Source organism: Acomys russatus, chromosome 10 (assembly GCF_903995435.1).
Source record: "Acomys russatus chromosome 10, mAcoRus1.1, whole genome shotgun sequence".
Classification (NCBI taxonomy): Eukaryota; Metazoa; Chordata; class Mammalia; order Rodentia; family Muridae; genus Acomys; species Acomys russatus.
Genome location: NC_067146.1, coordinates 72,204,904 through 72,221,795, shown reverse-complemented (window position 1 = coordinate 72,221,795; position 16,892 = coordinate 72,204,904). Strand labels below are relative to the sequence as shown.

At 47.0% G+C, this 16,892-nt stretch overlaps 1 protein-coding gene across 1 annotated transcript in view; it reads right to left on the bottom strand.

The window, feature by feature from the left end:
• Window positions 1-12,564, bottom strand: part of Gsdme (gasdermin E) — a 51,672-nt gene extending 39,108 nt beyond the window's left edge. Inside the window, exons 1-3 of the mRNA XM_051152393.1 lie at window positions 12,288-12,564; window positions 3,562-3,787; window positions 341-533 (exon numbers count right to left, since the gene is read on the bottom strand). Coding sequence (XP_051008350.1) covers window positions 341-533; window positions 3,562-3,772 — 404 coding nt within the window. The 5' untranslated portion in view covers window positions 3,773-3,787; window positions 12,288-12,564. The remainder of the gene's footprint in view (window positions 1-340; window positions 534-3,561; window positions 3,788-12,287) is intronic.
• Window positions 12,565-16,892: the final 4,328 nt, after the last annotated feature.

Below are 16,892 nucleotides of genomic sequence, written 5' to 3'. Positions count from 1 at the left end.
CTCCAGCAAGCTGTCCTCTGACCCTCGGGTGTCTGCCATGGCATGCTCACACGCGCACACAGAAGGTTTTCCAAGCAGGACACACCCTTTCTACTATAGGTATTTTATCAGGTCATACCATCAAAGAGTGGACACATGTTATCTTGAAATAAATCTGGGGCTTCTCAGGTCTCCACTCTCAGATAAAAAACAGTCAGTGAATTCTAGAATAAAGAATGTGCTTCAATACAGGCCATTTAGTAAAGTCCATATCCACCAGCCATTTGGCAGAGGAACCGTCAAATGGCCTTTAGCCACAAGATGCGCAAAGGCCCAGCGTGCAAAGCAGAATTCCTCTTACCTTCCAAGTGCATCCTGGATGAGCTGCTGCACATCTACCTCCTGCTTCCTCAGGGTGCCAAATGAAGAGCAACTTTCCACCAGGCCTTTGCCTCCAACGTTCAGCTTGACCTTCCCCACGACCGTCCCGATGGTCCCGCTCTTATGGTTCTCAGACTTGCTCTCGTATTTCACGAAGTCTGACTCCACAACCACTGGAAAGAGAAGAACAGAAAGATCTGAGGGCGATAAGGCTGCCTCAGTGTCCTGAGCTGCCCAGCTTCCCTGCAGCCTCTCAGGAAACCCACACCAGCGTACAATTGGCCTTGTGGGTGTTTAGTAAAATCTGATCAGCAGTCCTACATGCTGACTGAACACAGCCCTGGACTGGCCCAGAGTCTAGGGGTGCTCAGCACCTCGTTAGCCACTGTGGTGGTTTACGTTGATTGACAAATTGAAAGGTCTAACATCACTCACAAGACCCCTGGACATGCCTAGGAGAGAGTTTCTGGATTAAGTGAGGTAGGAAAGCCCACTAAATATGGGAGGCGCCATTCTGTGGGGTGCCGTCCCAGACCACATGAGCAGGACATAGTGAGCCGACTGTGGACATGATGTGACCAGCTCCCAATTCCAGGCCTTTCCTGCCGTGAACGGTAACCTCACAGTGTGAGCCGAAACGAACCCTGGCTTAAGTTGGTGTGGTCAGGAATTTTACTGCTACAAGGATCAAAAGTAACCAAGATGGCTGCCTTGAGGTCAAGACTGAAAGGGGATTAATGGAGGACAATGGGTGATACCTGTGCCCACACCGTTGCCACAAAGCCCAAGGGAGAGACAGCATGGCAGATCCTACTGGACAGTCCTTGGAGATCCCTCCTTCCCACCGCCAGTCATGAAGAATAACTGTCTGGTCCTCCTTACACCTCCAGGCAGACATCGTGTTAACATTATATCTGACCTCTAGCCAGAGGTTCAACTCTTTAACCAAGTCTCTCTGCTAAAGTCACCAGACACGCCCCCCCCCCCCCACATTTCCTTCCCAATGAACGAGAACCTCCAGACTGTCTGGCTTTCCATTCTTGTTTCCCAGACCCTAAGGAACACGGCAGCCCCGCCTGGTATTCCAGTGTCAACCAAGTCAGCTGGGAATTGCCTTGTTCCTCAGCCACAATCTAATGCCCTACCACGGAGCTAGCCTCTCCATCTCCATCTGACCACATGCGAGTTAGGGCTCTCAGGGTGCCATCAGGTCCCACCCTCTGCTCCGAACCCTTCAGAGTAACACCTGATGGGGCTGGAGATATGGCTCAGAGGTTAAGAGCACTGTCTGCTCTACCAGAGGCCCTGAGTTCAATTCCCAGCAACCACATGGTGGCTCACAACCATCTATAATGTGATCTGATGCCCTCTTCTGTCATGCAGGTGTATATGCAGGCAGAGTACTGTATACATAAAAAAAAAAAAAAAAAAAAAAGAGTAAAACTGGATTAGCTCACATGTGACCTACCAGCCTTGGTTTCTTCATTCATTCATTCTTTCTTTCTTTCTTTCTTTCTTTCCTCCTCTCCCTCCCTTTCTCTTTTCTCTCTTTGGTGCTCAGTACTGAATCTGGGGTTTTGTTTATAGTAGTCAAATAATCTACTACAAATACGTGCCCCCAGGCCACTGTCCCCATTTTATATATAGCCTCAATCGCCACCATTCAGTCAGGGTACAGGAAGAACACGTGTTGGTATCACAATCCCGCTTTCATGTCCTTCACCAAGGCTTCTCCACGGTCCTGCCTGAGCTTCAGAAGGGACTCCACACCTCCTGGAGCCTGACAGGCTTCCTCCTACTCACCCTCTCCCAGGAGCAGGGACTGTGTGACATAGTGACCTACTTCTGCCAGCTAGCCCCATCTCCTGTGGGTTCACCGTCCTCGTCATAGCACCATAAGCTGGGGGCCAAGCACTCAAAGCATCGGACTATGGGGGAACATGTCTATATTCAACACATATAACAGTCCCCGACACTAGTCACGCAGTGAACAGGGAGAAATCAAGATTGTATTCCTGAAAAGTCACGCCCCCCACCTGCTGAAGAAGTATAGCACTCATACACAGTTCTTTATCATTATCACCTGATGAAAGCGGAGCATTGGGCTCTCAGTGAACCACCAACAATCCAATCACCTCCCTTCCGCCTTCTCATCCCTGGCAACACCCATACCGGTGTGGTGCTGAGGCAAGTGGGAAAAAGCAACAATGAGGGAGCCTCTTAAGCCTGCTCTTCCAGGCCACAGCTCCAGCAGGACTCAGGGCTCAGTGTGAGCTCTGATCTCAGATGATGGACCTATTCAGGAAACCCTTATCTGTGGTGACAAGTGGCATCAGCAGTCCGACTTAAGTCTGCATGGTCTTTCAAGATACCACCAAGTTATCATCTCAGCATCACAGAGAAATTCCAATTACCCAGCAGCCCTTGGTGTATTTTTTTGTTTCCCCTCTTGTTCCAAATTATACCTAGTTATTTTACTGCTCAAAGGGGGCTTTTACCATCAAGTACAGAAACCTGGGGTGGAAGCGATGTGATGACTGATGCTGTCAACTTGAGAGGCTCTAGAGTCACCTAGGAGACAAGTCTTCAAGCACGTGTGAGAGGGGTGGCCTAGAGTAGGTCAACTGAGGGGAGAGAGAGAGGAGAGAGGGAGAAAGAGAGGCAGGGGAGAGACAGACATATGGACACACAGACAGACAGACAATAGGAACAGCTCAGATGCCCCTTCAACTAGGGTTAATAAAAAGTAAGCCACAAGTGCCCCATTTGTAGACAGGGCATCTCATCCAACTGCCACCATAAATGCCAGGCCAGTCTCTTCAGCAAGCCCCTCTACAGCCAGTTTTGGATCAACTTGAGGGACTATCCTGCTCCCCTCAGAAAGAAACAGAACTCTGCACACCCTTCTGATCAGTTCACGAGATTTTTAGTCTCAGCACCAAACCAAATGTTGTACAGGGGAGCCATCCATCCCACTTATGTCAAGTGGCTCTAGCATTTATAATGAGTACAGTGAACTTTTATGCCCACGCTATCACTTCTAAAGCACTAAGGTACAGCATTTCACTTCAGGTGTGCATAATTGTGATCAGTAAGAGACAAAGGAAAAGAATTCAGTGTAAGGCACACCTCCATTCCAGATGCCTAGAGGAGCCACTCTCTGTTTGGGGACCAGTCACTGAACTTCACCAGGAAACGTACCTGGACTGAGACCGTGCCCTTCTGTGAGAACATCTCCCAGGGTGACAGATAAAAACTGGTACTTGGGTCTCTGCCAGCACCAGTATCTCTTCTTCTTGGTCACCAGACTTAGAAGCTGCAGCTTGTCAGAGTCATTCAAGTGAGAGACTGAAATCAGGTCTCCTCCAGCGTCAACTTCTTTAAGAAAATTCCGAGTTGCTTTGGCAAACATTGTGTTGGGTTGAGACTACCTGAAAAGATAAGGTTACCATAAAGTCAAATGGGGAGCTGTTTTGTGTTTATATTTTCTACAGTCATTACAGTTAGCATGAAAGAATGTGTCCTATCCAAGAAACCCACTAATGTGACTTTAGTTGATCACAATGAAATCAGATTGAAAAAAGGGAAAAGATGAAATTGAGACATTGAAAGATAATATGTTTCAGACAGGATAGGCTAGGTGGGACTTCAAAAGCAAGCAACCCTGAAATCCCAGTGGCTTACAGCAATACAAGTTTATTTGTTGAGCTGGGCTTGATGGTCTACATCTGTAATCCCATGAAGCAGAAGCAATAGAGTTAACACAAGTTCAAGGCCAGCGTGGCCTACATAGTGGGTTCCCCTTGGCCTTGACTCAGATGAAAATTATTTGTTGCTTACACTGCACATCAACACAGGTGGAACAGGAACTGGTCTGGTTTTTCTTTTCTTTTTTGGAAGTTTTGTTTGTTTGGTTTGTTTGGTTTTTGACAGGATTGCCTGGGACTCATTGTTATATATAGCTCCCAAATATTCAATCAACAGCAAATTAGAGATATTAAAAAATAATTGCATAGCCAGGCAGTAGTGGCACATGCCTTTGATCCCAGCCCCCAGGTGGCAGAGGCAAATGGATCTCTATGAGTTTGAGGCCAGCCTGGTCTAAAGAGCAAGTTCCAGGATAGTCAGGACTACACAGAGAAACCCTGTCTCAAAAAACCAAAATAACAACAACAATAATAAATGTATCTGTATTGAACATTGCAGGCTCCCCTTAAAACAATGTTATAATAAGCAAAAGATAAATTCCATAAACAATATACAGGTGATTTAAATATACCAGATGCTGTGTGTAGGATGTATGAAAACTTTACACCATTTTGTAAGAGGGCTGGCTAAGGGAGGTACTCCATGTTGTCAAGTCCAGCCCGGCTTCATCCTGGAAAGCCACCTCAGTCAATGAGGGGATGGAGGAGGACAGACACACAGACACTTGCACTAGGAGCAGGCTATGCTCATTCTGGTAAATCAGCTTCTACCGTAACATGGAACTTCAGAGCGTTCATTTCCTACACCCAGAATCCGAATCGAGGGGGCTGGGTTATTGTATATGGCTGGACAAGAAGACGGGGTTAGCCAGTCATGACAGGAGGGCTCTGTAGGAAATCAACCTGAGGCCGTAGACATCTGGAGGAGAATAGCATTTGCACTTGGTAGAGGAGGGCATGCCATTTCCCTCGGAGCCTTGGAGGCAGTCCCTCCCCATAGGTCTGAGGCATCAGGGTCCTTCACATGGCCATTCCCAAGCCAACAATACTCATCCCCTCTGGGCGTTATCCACTCCCCACACTTTCGCCCAAGGCCTCCTCCACTTCCCCACACCATCCAACCCGTGAGTGGTATCTAGGGACCACTGCAGTCCTGTGAAGGTTCAAAGACAGATTTCTTCTACCCTGTGTGATCTCTCCTACTCAGAAATGAATACTAGCTAGCTATAAAATTTTTAGCCCAAAAATAAAATTACTGAGTTGGAAGGAAAAAGGAAGCCAGGAAGATGTACAGGGAAAATAGTACATTAGTGGGAGAAGTATAGGCCAATCAGTGTGCTGACTTTCCAGAGCCTCACACCAGCACAAGCGAAAGCTAGCAGTAAACCATGATTTCTCCGAAGAAAATAAAAACCATAAAAATGGTAGGGAATGCACAGAGAAGTATTTTTGCAATCGTAGGGGAAAGGGACATTTATAAAGACAGATGGCAACCTGAGTAAGTATTCCCATATTTATGACAAGAGTAGTTATTTAAGAACAGTGCTTAGAGGCTGAAGAGATGTTGCAGTGGGACTTGTTTTGTTTCTAGCATCCACATGGAGGCTTACACCTGCCCAAAACTCCAGTTCGATGGGACCTGATGTCCTCTTCTGGCCACTACAAGCCCTACATATATCTGGCACACAGACAACATGCAGTCAAAATACCCTTATATAAAATAAAATTAATAAATGCTAAAGCAAGCTTTTACACTTAATACCCAAGTATAAATAAAATATTATAATTTATATCCCATAAATTGAACATAGTTAAATATATACATATCTACACAGATTTCAAGTCACATATTTAGTAAACATTACATAAAAAGCACTTTCATCTGCTTGGGATTTTATTTTTGTTTCTTTGCTTTTGTTTAGACTTTTGTTTTTTAAAGATGTGCATGTAACAGCCTAGGCTAGCCTCAAAACTTGTAATCCTCTTGCCTTACCTCTCCCTAATATTGAGATTATAACTGTGTGTCGCCATGCCTGGCTGAAATGGCTTTTTAAGACTATCTACAATCAAGTAAAAAATGTCTAGTACACAAGAACTAGCACTTGCATTCTTGACCCGGAACTTGGCTGATCACGTGGCCACATGCCACTCCAGAAGTGAGGAGCCAAGAGCAGACTCGGACTTTACCCTGGTTGATTCGTCTTCTCTGGGGTTTCAGAAACATCTGCCTTCCCTGTTTCTGCAAAGTACCTTTTCCTCAGTTACTATGAGGCAGTAGCTGCTTGGCTCTCGTATAATCAGCATTAAAAAAAAAAAAAAAAATGACATTTGAGGAGAAGCAAAGTTCCTGTCTGAAATAACGGGCCGCAAACACTGACTAAGAATTTTGCCTTCATTGAACATTCCTTTATTCGTTTGCCAAGCTGTCAGTTGAGTCACTCATTAAGAATTCTTGAGAATGCACTAGGTTCTGGGTTGAAGCACTTAAAAACCCACTAGTTTTAGGCTGGGCTTGGTGGCTCATGCCTGTGATGCAAGCATGCAAGGAAGCCAGGAAGATAGTTGTAAGTTCTAAACCACTAGGCTGCACCAGTGGGAGTGTCAGATGAGCAAGATCTGTGGAAGGGTGTGACTAGAGAGCAAAGGTGATCAGCACTGTCACTTAGATCTTCTAAAAAAACAAAACAAAAAACAAAACAACAACAACAAAAAAAACCCAAAGTGATATGGGAGCAGGAAAAGGTGCTTGCTGCCAAGTCTGATGTCCAGAGTTCAATTCCAAGACCCACACAGAAGAAGGAGGGAACTGACACCTGCAGATTTTCTTCTCACCTCCATAGTTGCACACACACACACACACACACACACACACACACACACACACACACACACACACACACAACTGTAAGCAAGGGGCAGGTAAGTAGGAGAGAAACAGACTAGACATGGACGGGAAACTATGATGCTCTAAACGGTGTCAGTATTCTAAGGGGGAAGATACAGCTTTTGTGGATTCACCAGAGTTCTGATTGGGTGACCAGTGATGACACAAGCTAGGAGGACCACCAGGATGTCCTCCAGTCTAGGTAGGTGGTGAGTAACAAAATAGCTTGGCTAGTAGCCAAGAGACGGATTCAGGAGACTGTGGGTAGCAACTGCCATGACAATCTGAGGGACATGGTGCAGGATTTGTTGTGTCACAAAGAACTTTAAACAAAACCGGGTTTCCCCTTTAGCGTGTGAAAAGTCATCCGGCAGGCAGAATAGTCTGTTTCTGTTTTCCCTTGCTGCTGGGGTCATTATTTTTATAGTTTCTAGATTCTTTTCTGAGACAAGCTGAATGGGAGTCCACAAACATATCTTCACATCAAAAGGATCTCCATGACGGTGGCATCAGGCTTGCTGTAAAAAGCGAACTGAAGCCAGATGCTGTGAAGACACAGCTGTGGTAACGGCACCAACTCTCCCAGAGAGGTCAGTGCGTTAAGAAGGGGCACTTCAAATCAGTTTTTAATGGGACTTTCCCATTCTAACATCAAACCTGGCCAAATGCCTTCTTGACAGAGTAGGTTGCCTTGGGGGGTTACTGAGAGCCCTCCACACTTGCTGTTTCTATATTGTGATATAATCTATAGATTACATATTTACAGTTGCATTCTACTCTTTCCCTGCGTGTATTATGGCTTAGTGACCCTGTCATATGTAGCTCATCACTTGATTTATTTTTTCAATTTCTGCTATTAAAAAAAAAAAAAATGTCTCCATCCAGATGTGGTGGCTCAACCTCGTGATCCTTGTACTACGAAAGGCTGAAATGGGAGGGTTGACATGAGTTTGAGGCTAGCCTGGGCTAACAGGGAGTTTCAGGCCAATCTAGACTATAGAGAAACCATATTTAAAAAAAATTAACAACCAAACAAAATGCCACTAAATATTCCTTCATAGATGGGCAGCGGGATCTGGAGACTGGAGCCCTAGAGAAGAGACCGCAAGTCAAGGGGTAGGCGCACTTGTAACCCCAGAACTTCTTCCATTCTTTGGTCCAAGAACAATGAATCTGCTATTACAGATGTTCCTGAAAATGAACAGCATCTGTATTAGCAACGATGGGCCTCAGACATTAAGAATCTTTGCCAGTCTCACAGGTGAGACATTGAGTCTCTCTTATTCTGCATTATCTGAATACAAATAAAGCAAACATCTGTTATTTTGTTCCAAGCCTTAAAAAAAGCATTTCTCTGTCTTAAAAAAAAAAAAAAAAAAAAGTTGTTGGTTTTGCAGTTGTTTTCTTTGCTAGTTAATGTTTATGGGTGGTTTTCTTGCATCTCTGACTGTGCACCATGTTTGTACCCAGGAAAGCTAGGAAAGGGCACTAGGTCCTCTAGAACTGTAGTTATCAAAGCTGTGAGTAGCTATATGGGTACTAGGAATTGAACCCGGGTCCTTTGGAAGTGCAACCAGTGCTGTTATCCACTGAGCCATCTCTCCAGCCCCTATTGTTTTCTACATGCCTAGCTTTCTTTTGTTTTTTAAAATATTATTTTATTTTTAGATTTTATGTGTGTGTGAGTGAGTGTGTGTGAACACTGTGAGAACAGGAGTCCTTGGAGGCCATGGGAGGCTGTCAGCCCCACTGGAGCTAGAGCCTCAGGCAGCTGTGAGGCACCTGATGTGGGCCTTGGAACCAAACCCAGGTCTTCTGAAAGAGCATTAGGTGCTCAAGCACTGAGCCATCTCTCCAGCCTGCTCATCTTGTGAAACAGGGCCTCACATTGTAGCCCAAGTTAGCTTGGAACATGCCTCAAACTCAAAGCAATATTCCTGCCTCTGCCTCTCCGGTGCTGACTTTAGGCATGAGCTGCCATGCCCAGCCATGGAAGTTTTGGTTTTGTTCTTAAAGGTTTAGAGACAGGGTCTCCATTTGGTCAGAATGGCCTCAAATTCACCATCCTCCCATCTCGGCTTCCCAAAGGTTGAAATACAGTTATGTGTCACCATGCCTGGAGACTTTTGCTAAAAAACAGAAGGATTAGCCAAAATACAGGCTAGAAATTTGACCCACCCAAGTTTATCTCGTGACATTAGGAGGCATCGCATTGCCACCATCATACCACTCACCCAAGACAACTGACTACACGCTCAAGTGTGCAACATGAACAAAGGAGCTAGAACAGCGGTTCTCAATCTGTAGGTCCCCACCCCTTTGGGGGGCCACATGTATATCAGCTGTTTACATTACTATTCCTAACAGCAGCCAAATTAGTTATGAAACAGCAATAAACTGATGCTAGGTTGGGAGCCGCCACATCATTAAGAACTATATGAAAGGGTCACAGCATTAGAAAGGTTGAGAATCGCTGCTCTAGAACCCGATAGAAGGACCTAGAGCCCACCCTGCCCCATAACATGGAAACACAGTTACATCTCCACTAACCAGAAATCAGATTTTAAATTCAAACTTCCGTAATGCTCCAGCTCGGAAGTTCACGACAGTGGCCTCAGGGCTGTGCATGTGAAAAGCCACTGAGCTTCATATCTGGAGCAGGTCCTACATGCTTACCCAGAGCTTAAGAATTACACTGACAAGGTTTAATTCACCTGCCTGGCTGGCTGGCTTCCCAGACAAAGCAGATTTGTGCATAAGCAGTCTATGTGAATGTGGCAAAGGCAGAGGCAGACTCCTCTCCTCTCCTCCTCCCTCTCCTCCTCCCCCTCATCTTCCTCCTCCTCTTTCTTTTTCTTCTTCTTCTTCTTCTTCTTCTTCTTCTTCTTCTTCTTCTTCTTCTTCTTCTTCTCTCTCTCTCTCTCTCTCTCTCTCTCTCTCTCTCTCTCTCTCTCTCTCTCTCTCTCTTTCTCTCTGACAACAGCTTGAGGCCGGCATTGAACTCCACAGCCTGCAGTCTCTGCTTTCCAAAGGTAGGATAGGCTTCTTCTTCAGATCTCTGGCCTTGCCACAGCCATCCCTGTATTCTAGGGAAGAGACCACGACACCAAATACACCACACAAAGAGCAGAACCAACACATGTTGGGTTCCTGCTCTCTGCCAGGCAACGAGCAGGATGCTTTTGTGTCTTCCCTCGTTTGCTCTGCATAACAATCCTGAAGCAAACACTTTCAACATACTGCAGATGTGGAAACTGAAGGTCAGATATGTTAAGTAATTTCCCCAAGTTCTTGGGAAAGAGCCCACATCTGAGGCAAGCCTGATGCTGCCGAGAGCTGGACTTGCTTTCCCCTGCTCAACATGAACGGGGCCACACAGCATCCATATAGCGTGAGAGCAGTGTCACAAACCGTGGCAAAAACAAGACCACTCTGTCACCCTGGTCAACTATAGACCAAGCACAAATGTTCTCCAAATCACACCTTCCTCCCAGTCTGGCCTGTGACTCATGGCTGCTTCTTGACCAGCCCTAGCTACAGCCTCACTCTGCCAGGATTTCCACCTAGCAATGATGGGTGAAGAGAGGCAATCAGAAGTGTTTCCCACTTACAGTCACCCTCCAATCCAGAGCAAAGACATCCCTCTTAAGTCACTGACAAGCCACACTCCCCCTTGCTGCAAGGAACAATAAAATCCAACAGATCCAAACCCCAGTAGCTTTCACTAGAGGACCCTGAATACCCACCAAGAGAATTAGTGCTGAACCAAGAAGATCCCTAGACCCCATAGCAACTGCTTCTGAGCATCCTGCTCCGATGGTCCCTGGTCAATATTTGATTCTTTAATTTGGCAGCATATGATTCATTTGGTAAAGACAGCCTGTGTCTGGAAAGCCCAGCTTCAGTTATGGTGGAGACAAGGCCATTGCCTTGGGAGGGAAAAGTATCTTTTCTTGCCAAAAGTGTGTGAAACGAAACAAAACAAAACAACAAAACCAAATGGTGGTCAGAGGATTGAGTCTGAAAAAAAAAAAAAAAAAGCAGACTGAAGACGGCAGCAAAGGCTTTTAGGAGTAGGAGTGGAGAAGAATAGAACAGAGTTTAGAGAGAGACAGAGGGAGCCGCTGGGTACTCAGAGCTAGAAAGGCTGAGGCAGGAGAATTACAAATACAAGAGCATCCTGTCCCTCATAGTGAGATATCTCTTTTAAATGTCTTAATTTTCTACGGTAAAGCAGATATGGCAGTAGGCCGAGCACACCTGTAATCCCACCGACTGGGTACCGGAGAAGCCCAGAGGATCAGAGTTCAGAGTGCTCAAGGGCAGGACTCCATCTCAAAAAAAATAGAAGAGTCACACACACAAAGGAGGGAGCGCTCCAGTGTCCCCAGAGTTCAAAAAAAATACTCTGTGGTCAGTACACAGTTTTCCTCTTGAAGCCAGCCTTCCTGGATGGAGTCCAGGCACTCTGTGTCACTCTTCCCTCTCAGATCGAATCAGGGGTCCAGGCCCAGTGTCTCCCGGAAGCTATTCTTTGTAAGAAGCGCTTGCAGGTGATGGATGTTGAAGAGGATTCATTTTATTGTACATCCAGGTGCTGTTCCTCCAACCTCTATGATCTTTTCTTTCTACTCCCAACTCTGCCTGGGGTTTGACTGTTTTCCCTGGCTCCCCCTGTCCCAACACATCCTTCCCCACAGTCTCTCCAAGTTCCATCCAGACTGGCTGGCTGCTTTGTTCAGGCTCCAGCAAAGCCTGGGAGTGGCCCACTTCGGTCTTTCCCTGTGGGGTGCAAGTGGGAAGAGCTCCTCCCCAAACCCCCGACTCCTGCTGGAGGCAAAGGGCCTTTCAAGGCAGAGGTTCAATCGGTTACCCTGGGGTTAGGCTGGACCCACACCTTCCTCTGCCTGTCTCTGGCTTTTCTTCCGGCACATGCACACGCCTGGATCCTTCCAGACACCCGAGAGCGATTAGAAGACAAAGAATGGATGCGCGGGATTTGGTGGGGGACTTGATGAGGTAGGGGTGTCAGAGAGCACCAGCTGCATTTGGCCACGTTCCAGGACCACAGGAGTGGCCATGAGGACGCAGGGAGGGGGCAAGGATGGGATAGAGATCAGGGCGGAAATGGGACTATGGGTAAGAAGGAGCAGCTGTCGCTGCTGAAGGGCAGGGGTTGAAAAAGGGGACTACTTTCCCAATCACCGGCCTCGGGAAGGAGCAAGGGAGTCCCCCAGAGTGATGGAACGCCCGACAATTTGCCCCAGGCCGGGACATCACAGCAGGAGGAGGGGAGAGAAACACAAGCAGAAACCGCAGCTCGCGCCCGCTGTCACTTACCCGCGCGCCGCCGCCGCCGCCGCCTGGTCCTGCGTGTGTGGTTCCGGCACGCGCACGCTCCCGGGACACACAGGGAAAGGATCAGGGCGGGCCTGGACCTTTGCTCGGTCCTACCCCTAGGAGCCTCAGCCAGGCCACAAGCTGAGAGACTGAGCAGGAGGCGGGGACCTGGGAATCCTGGCAGCAAAAGCAAGGGCTCCAGGCAGTGAGCGAGGCTGCTGCTGACCGGACCCAGCTTCTTCAGGGGACTCCAAGGTTACCAAACGCACGAATGAGCTTGTGGCTTACTGGCCACAGATGCCTCATCCCTCCCAAGCTCCCGCTTCCCCACACCCCTGGATTTGAACTTGAGGGTGGCTTTTCAGTTCCTCGGGGAAACTCCCACCTTGGTCTTGGGAACCCTTGCACTTGCTTGGTGTTGTGAGTAGCCAAACCAGAGGGTAAGCTCTCTGAAGGCAGAACCAAGTCTCTCTCACCTGCAGCTGCTTGCTAAATCGAGGGAGGGAATTGGAGCAGAATGTTGTGTTCCCGCCCCGCCCCCAGTCAATCTTTATAGGATGTTCTTTCCGTCGCAATAAACAGCAGAAAAAGAAAATCCTCCCTCTGCCCTCCCCCCACCCCACCCCTGATTTACACTCATAGAGAGCTGAGCGTTTTTGTGTCAGGCTGCTACAGAGGTGGGCTCTCCTTTGGACAATTCCCCTCAAACCTCTCTTAACTACACACACTACTAGGGCCCACAGGGAGCCTCAGTAGCTCCTTCCTTACTTCAGGAAGCTCCTTTGCTCCATCAGCAATCGCTATACTATAATACCCATTTCTTCCCTAAATGTTCATCTCATAGAGAACAGTAACTTTCATCTGCTTTGTTCACGGTGTCCAGCTCCAAACCTGAAGCCCATTGCATAGTAGATGCTCAGTAAACTACACTTGGATTAACAAACGGCTGGTGAGATGGCCCCCATGTAAAGGTGCCTGTCTCCAAGTCTGTCTGCATGAGTTCGGTCCCAGAACCCACACAATGGAAGAACTGACTCCTACAAGTTACCCTCTAACCACCACACATGCAATGGCACATACACAGGTGCCCACACATGTATGTATATAATAAAAAAAATTTTTTTTAGAGAAATTAACTATCTTTTTTTGCTTCTTGGACGGGGCAGGTGGGGATGGTGGGGTGGTCTTCATAAGTTACCCAGTTTCAAGATTTCTTTTCTAGCGACATTAATTAAGCCCTGTAAGAGGATGAAGACCGCTTTTAGTGTCCATTGCCTTCTAACCTGGCCAGTTAGCGTAAAGTCATCCTCAGAACCGGTCCTCGAAGTGCTCATCCTGCAGTCCCCAGTTCTGTCCGGCCAGCTCTCCACTCGCCAGAGTTGCTCCTCTGGTCCCTTGTTTTGTCCATGTGACTAGGTGCTGAAAGGAAAGAAAAATCCAATCTATTCTAGCCTGATCAAACGAATTTTAAGGTCTATTTTGTTGGCCCGTTGGCTGATGGTACGGTTTGAAAGTGCTCCCCAGAATCCAAATCCATGAACAGCACTGAGGGGGGCACTGTTAAGGGGTGGTTAGGATACGAAGACTCTGCCCTCAGGGATACTGTTGATAAAGGGGAAGGTTGGTTGTCATGGAAACTGGTTCTCATCAAAGGAGGTTAGCACCCCTTCTCCATCCCACCTGCCCCTCTCTTCCCTTCTCTTCTACCTCCTGTTTTGGGATGCCTGGGAAGGAGGGTGATCTAACACAACTTGACCATGGACTAATCAGCCTTAAGAGCTGCAGGAACTAAAACCTCTGTTCTTTATAACTTACTCAGCCTCAGGAATTCTGTTCTAGTCTCAAAAGCCAAGTGAGGGAAGTGCCAACTTGATTGTTATTTATCAGAGCTTATCATCTAACCATTACGATCAATTTTGGATTCAAGCTGAATAAACAAGGGGTGTGAGACACAAACTGGGAGGGACGTGATGGTGACAAGTTTAACTTGGACAGGGAGCATAACATAGATAAACGCGGGGTCCCGGGAACCGAACTCTGGTCGTCTGCAAGAGCGGGCTGTACTCTTAACCTCAGAGCCATCCTCCTGTCAGTTGCCAGCGTAGATCTGCTTCTGCCTTCAGGGTGTCCAGACACATTTGTACAGCTGGCCGGACTGAAAGGAAAGGAGCTTAACCAGGCAGGTGGGTAACACAAGACCTTGGTCGTGGTGAACGCGGGAGAAACAGCCTTCTCCGAGATGGTTTTAAGTGCAGCACCTCTCTTTATTGGGGGTGAATAAGGATGATATAAACCTTGGGTAGGGGTTTTTCTGGGTGAATGTACATCATTGGCTGGGGCCAAAATGCTTGCTGGATATGGCCTTATAAGCTGAGAGGAAGTTTTAACCTGAACTCTGGCCACCAGGCTACATGACTACCTCAAGAGTGGCGGGGGTGGGGGTCATATAGGCTACGTGCACCAGGACACATGAGCCCAAAACAAGGAGGGAGTGGTCCTTATTCCTAGCAGTCACAAGAAAAGATTTTTCAGGAGTTGGACACATCCTGATCTCACTCTAACTCCAAGCTGCCCTTCTCCTCCTTCCCTGGCCCCGCCCTGCCCCACCCTGCATAGCTCCCCTGTCCCCACAATCTCCCCAGATCCACATTTTAATTTTTACATTAGACTTGTGCTGCTGCTATCACTAAATAGCATATTTGAAGAGTTCAGATGCAACAATCAAAACAAAATATAGGATTCTAATCTCAGACCAGCACTGGTATGTTCCATTAGGAAGAGGAGGTGTGGGAACACTCTCACTGCAGACAAGTTGGGGTGCTTGTGTTGTTGGCAAGTATTTGCTTCTCAGAAGATTCAAGGCATAAGCTGTTTCAAGTTACAGATCTTGCTCAACACTCTGCTATTCACCGGCTATTCCCGTTTCTACCCCAGAGTAAGCTGATGTCCCAGTTATCAATGGCTTCCTGACAAGCTGGTCCCAAACTTTGTAGCTTGAAATGTCGTTTTCTTATACCTCCCAGTTTGCAGGCTGCAACTTTGGGCTGGGCAGCTACACAATCTTTAAGTTCCATATGACAGTAACTGAGGTTCCTCCAAGGACTTTTGCTGCTAACGGCTGATGGCCTGGTCTGAAAGGCATAGGATAGCTTCACCAGTATTTAATCCCCTCAGGGTGCTGTAACAATGTACTATGGATGGCATGGCCTGTAAACAGCAGAAGTTTGTGATTCACAGTTTACAGTAGTCTCCAAGCAAGGGACTGGCAGATTGCATGCCTATTAAGACCATTTCCTGATCCTTAGGTTGTGACAACTACCGAGTTGTTTTGTCACATGGTAGAAAGTGCCACTCATGGATATACTCCCTGCTTAGATCCCCCACCTGCTCATGCTGTCACATGGCTTATTAATCTGCAGCATATTCTTTTTCTTTCTTTCTTTCTTTCTTTCTTTCTTTCTTTTTCTTGAGACAGGGTCTCTCTGTAAAGCCTTTGCTGTCTTGAACTCACTTTGTAGACCAGGCTGGCCTCGAACTCACAGCGATTCACCTGCCTCTGCCTCCTGAGTGCTGGGATTACAGGCATGTGCCACCACAGCCAGCTTCGGATAGCATCTTCAACAAAAAAATAATCAATCTGTAGAGAGAGAGAAGAATCAAGAAAGGCCTCGGTGGGTTTCCAGCAGTGGCAAACTGTGGGGAAGATGAATATGTGGAGAAAACCAAGTATGCGGGGTTTGCGTGCAGGCTCCAGTGTGCCACCGCTCTGGTCTTATGATTCTAGGACAGTCACCGCCAGAGGACAATTCCTATCCTTCCATTACTCAGAAAAGCAGAACAGAAGAGCCATTTCTTTGTTGCTGCTTGATTGCCATTAGCAAAAGGAACTAGTATGGCAAATCGGCATATTTTGGGGTGACGTCTCTGGATCTCCTTTAGTAACAAGCAATATACTAGGCTACTGAGGACAGGAAGGTGAGCATGAGAAATGTGGCTTTTCCACCAGCATCCCAGTTCCCCAGTAATGACTCAAAGATGTATTTATTTGTGAAGAAATGTCTAGGCTATAAGCTTTGGCTTTTCCCCCAACTAGCTCGTAACTTATATATCCCGTTTAAACTATTCTCTGCCTTCTATGGCTAGCTACCACGCCTCAGTTTCAGGTGTCCAAATTCTTCAGAGTCCAGGGCAAACTTCCCGCCTCTGACTATCTCCCAGAGTTCCAATCTCTCTACTGGAACTTTCCCCCTTCTATTTCTTGCCCTTTGCTAATAGGACATCAGCTTTTTATTGATAAATGATGCTTCTGCACAGTACACAAGAGATAATCCCCACAGCCCTCCATGTCCACAGAGCTTTACCGTTTTCCTGCTTCCGCAGAGGCAGAAGTGATGGAGGGCAGTGGTGGGGAACTGCAGGCTGGGGCGTGTAGCTTAGTAGATGAATAAAGGCAATCCACTCATGAAAAGTAAGTTAGGATATGGTGACATCAAAATAAACCCCTACATCATAAAGACTCAAGTGCATTATTTGTGAGTGAATGCCTAAGCCATAGCTCATGATTTACTCAGTGAATAACCGAAGGTGGTTCCAGATGCAGG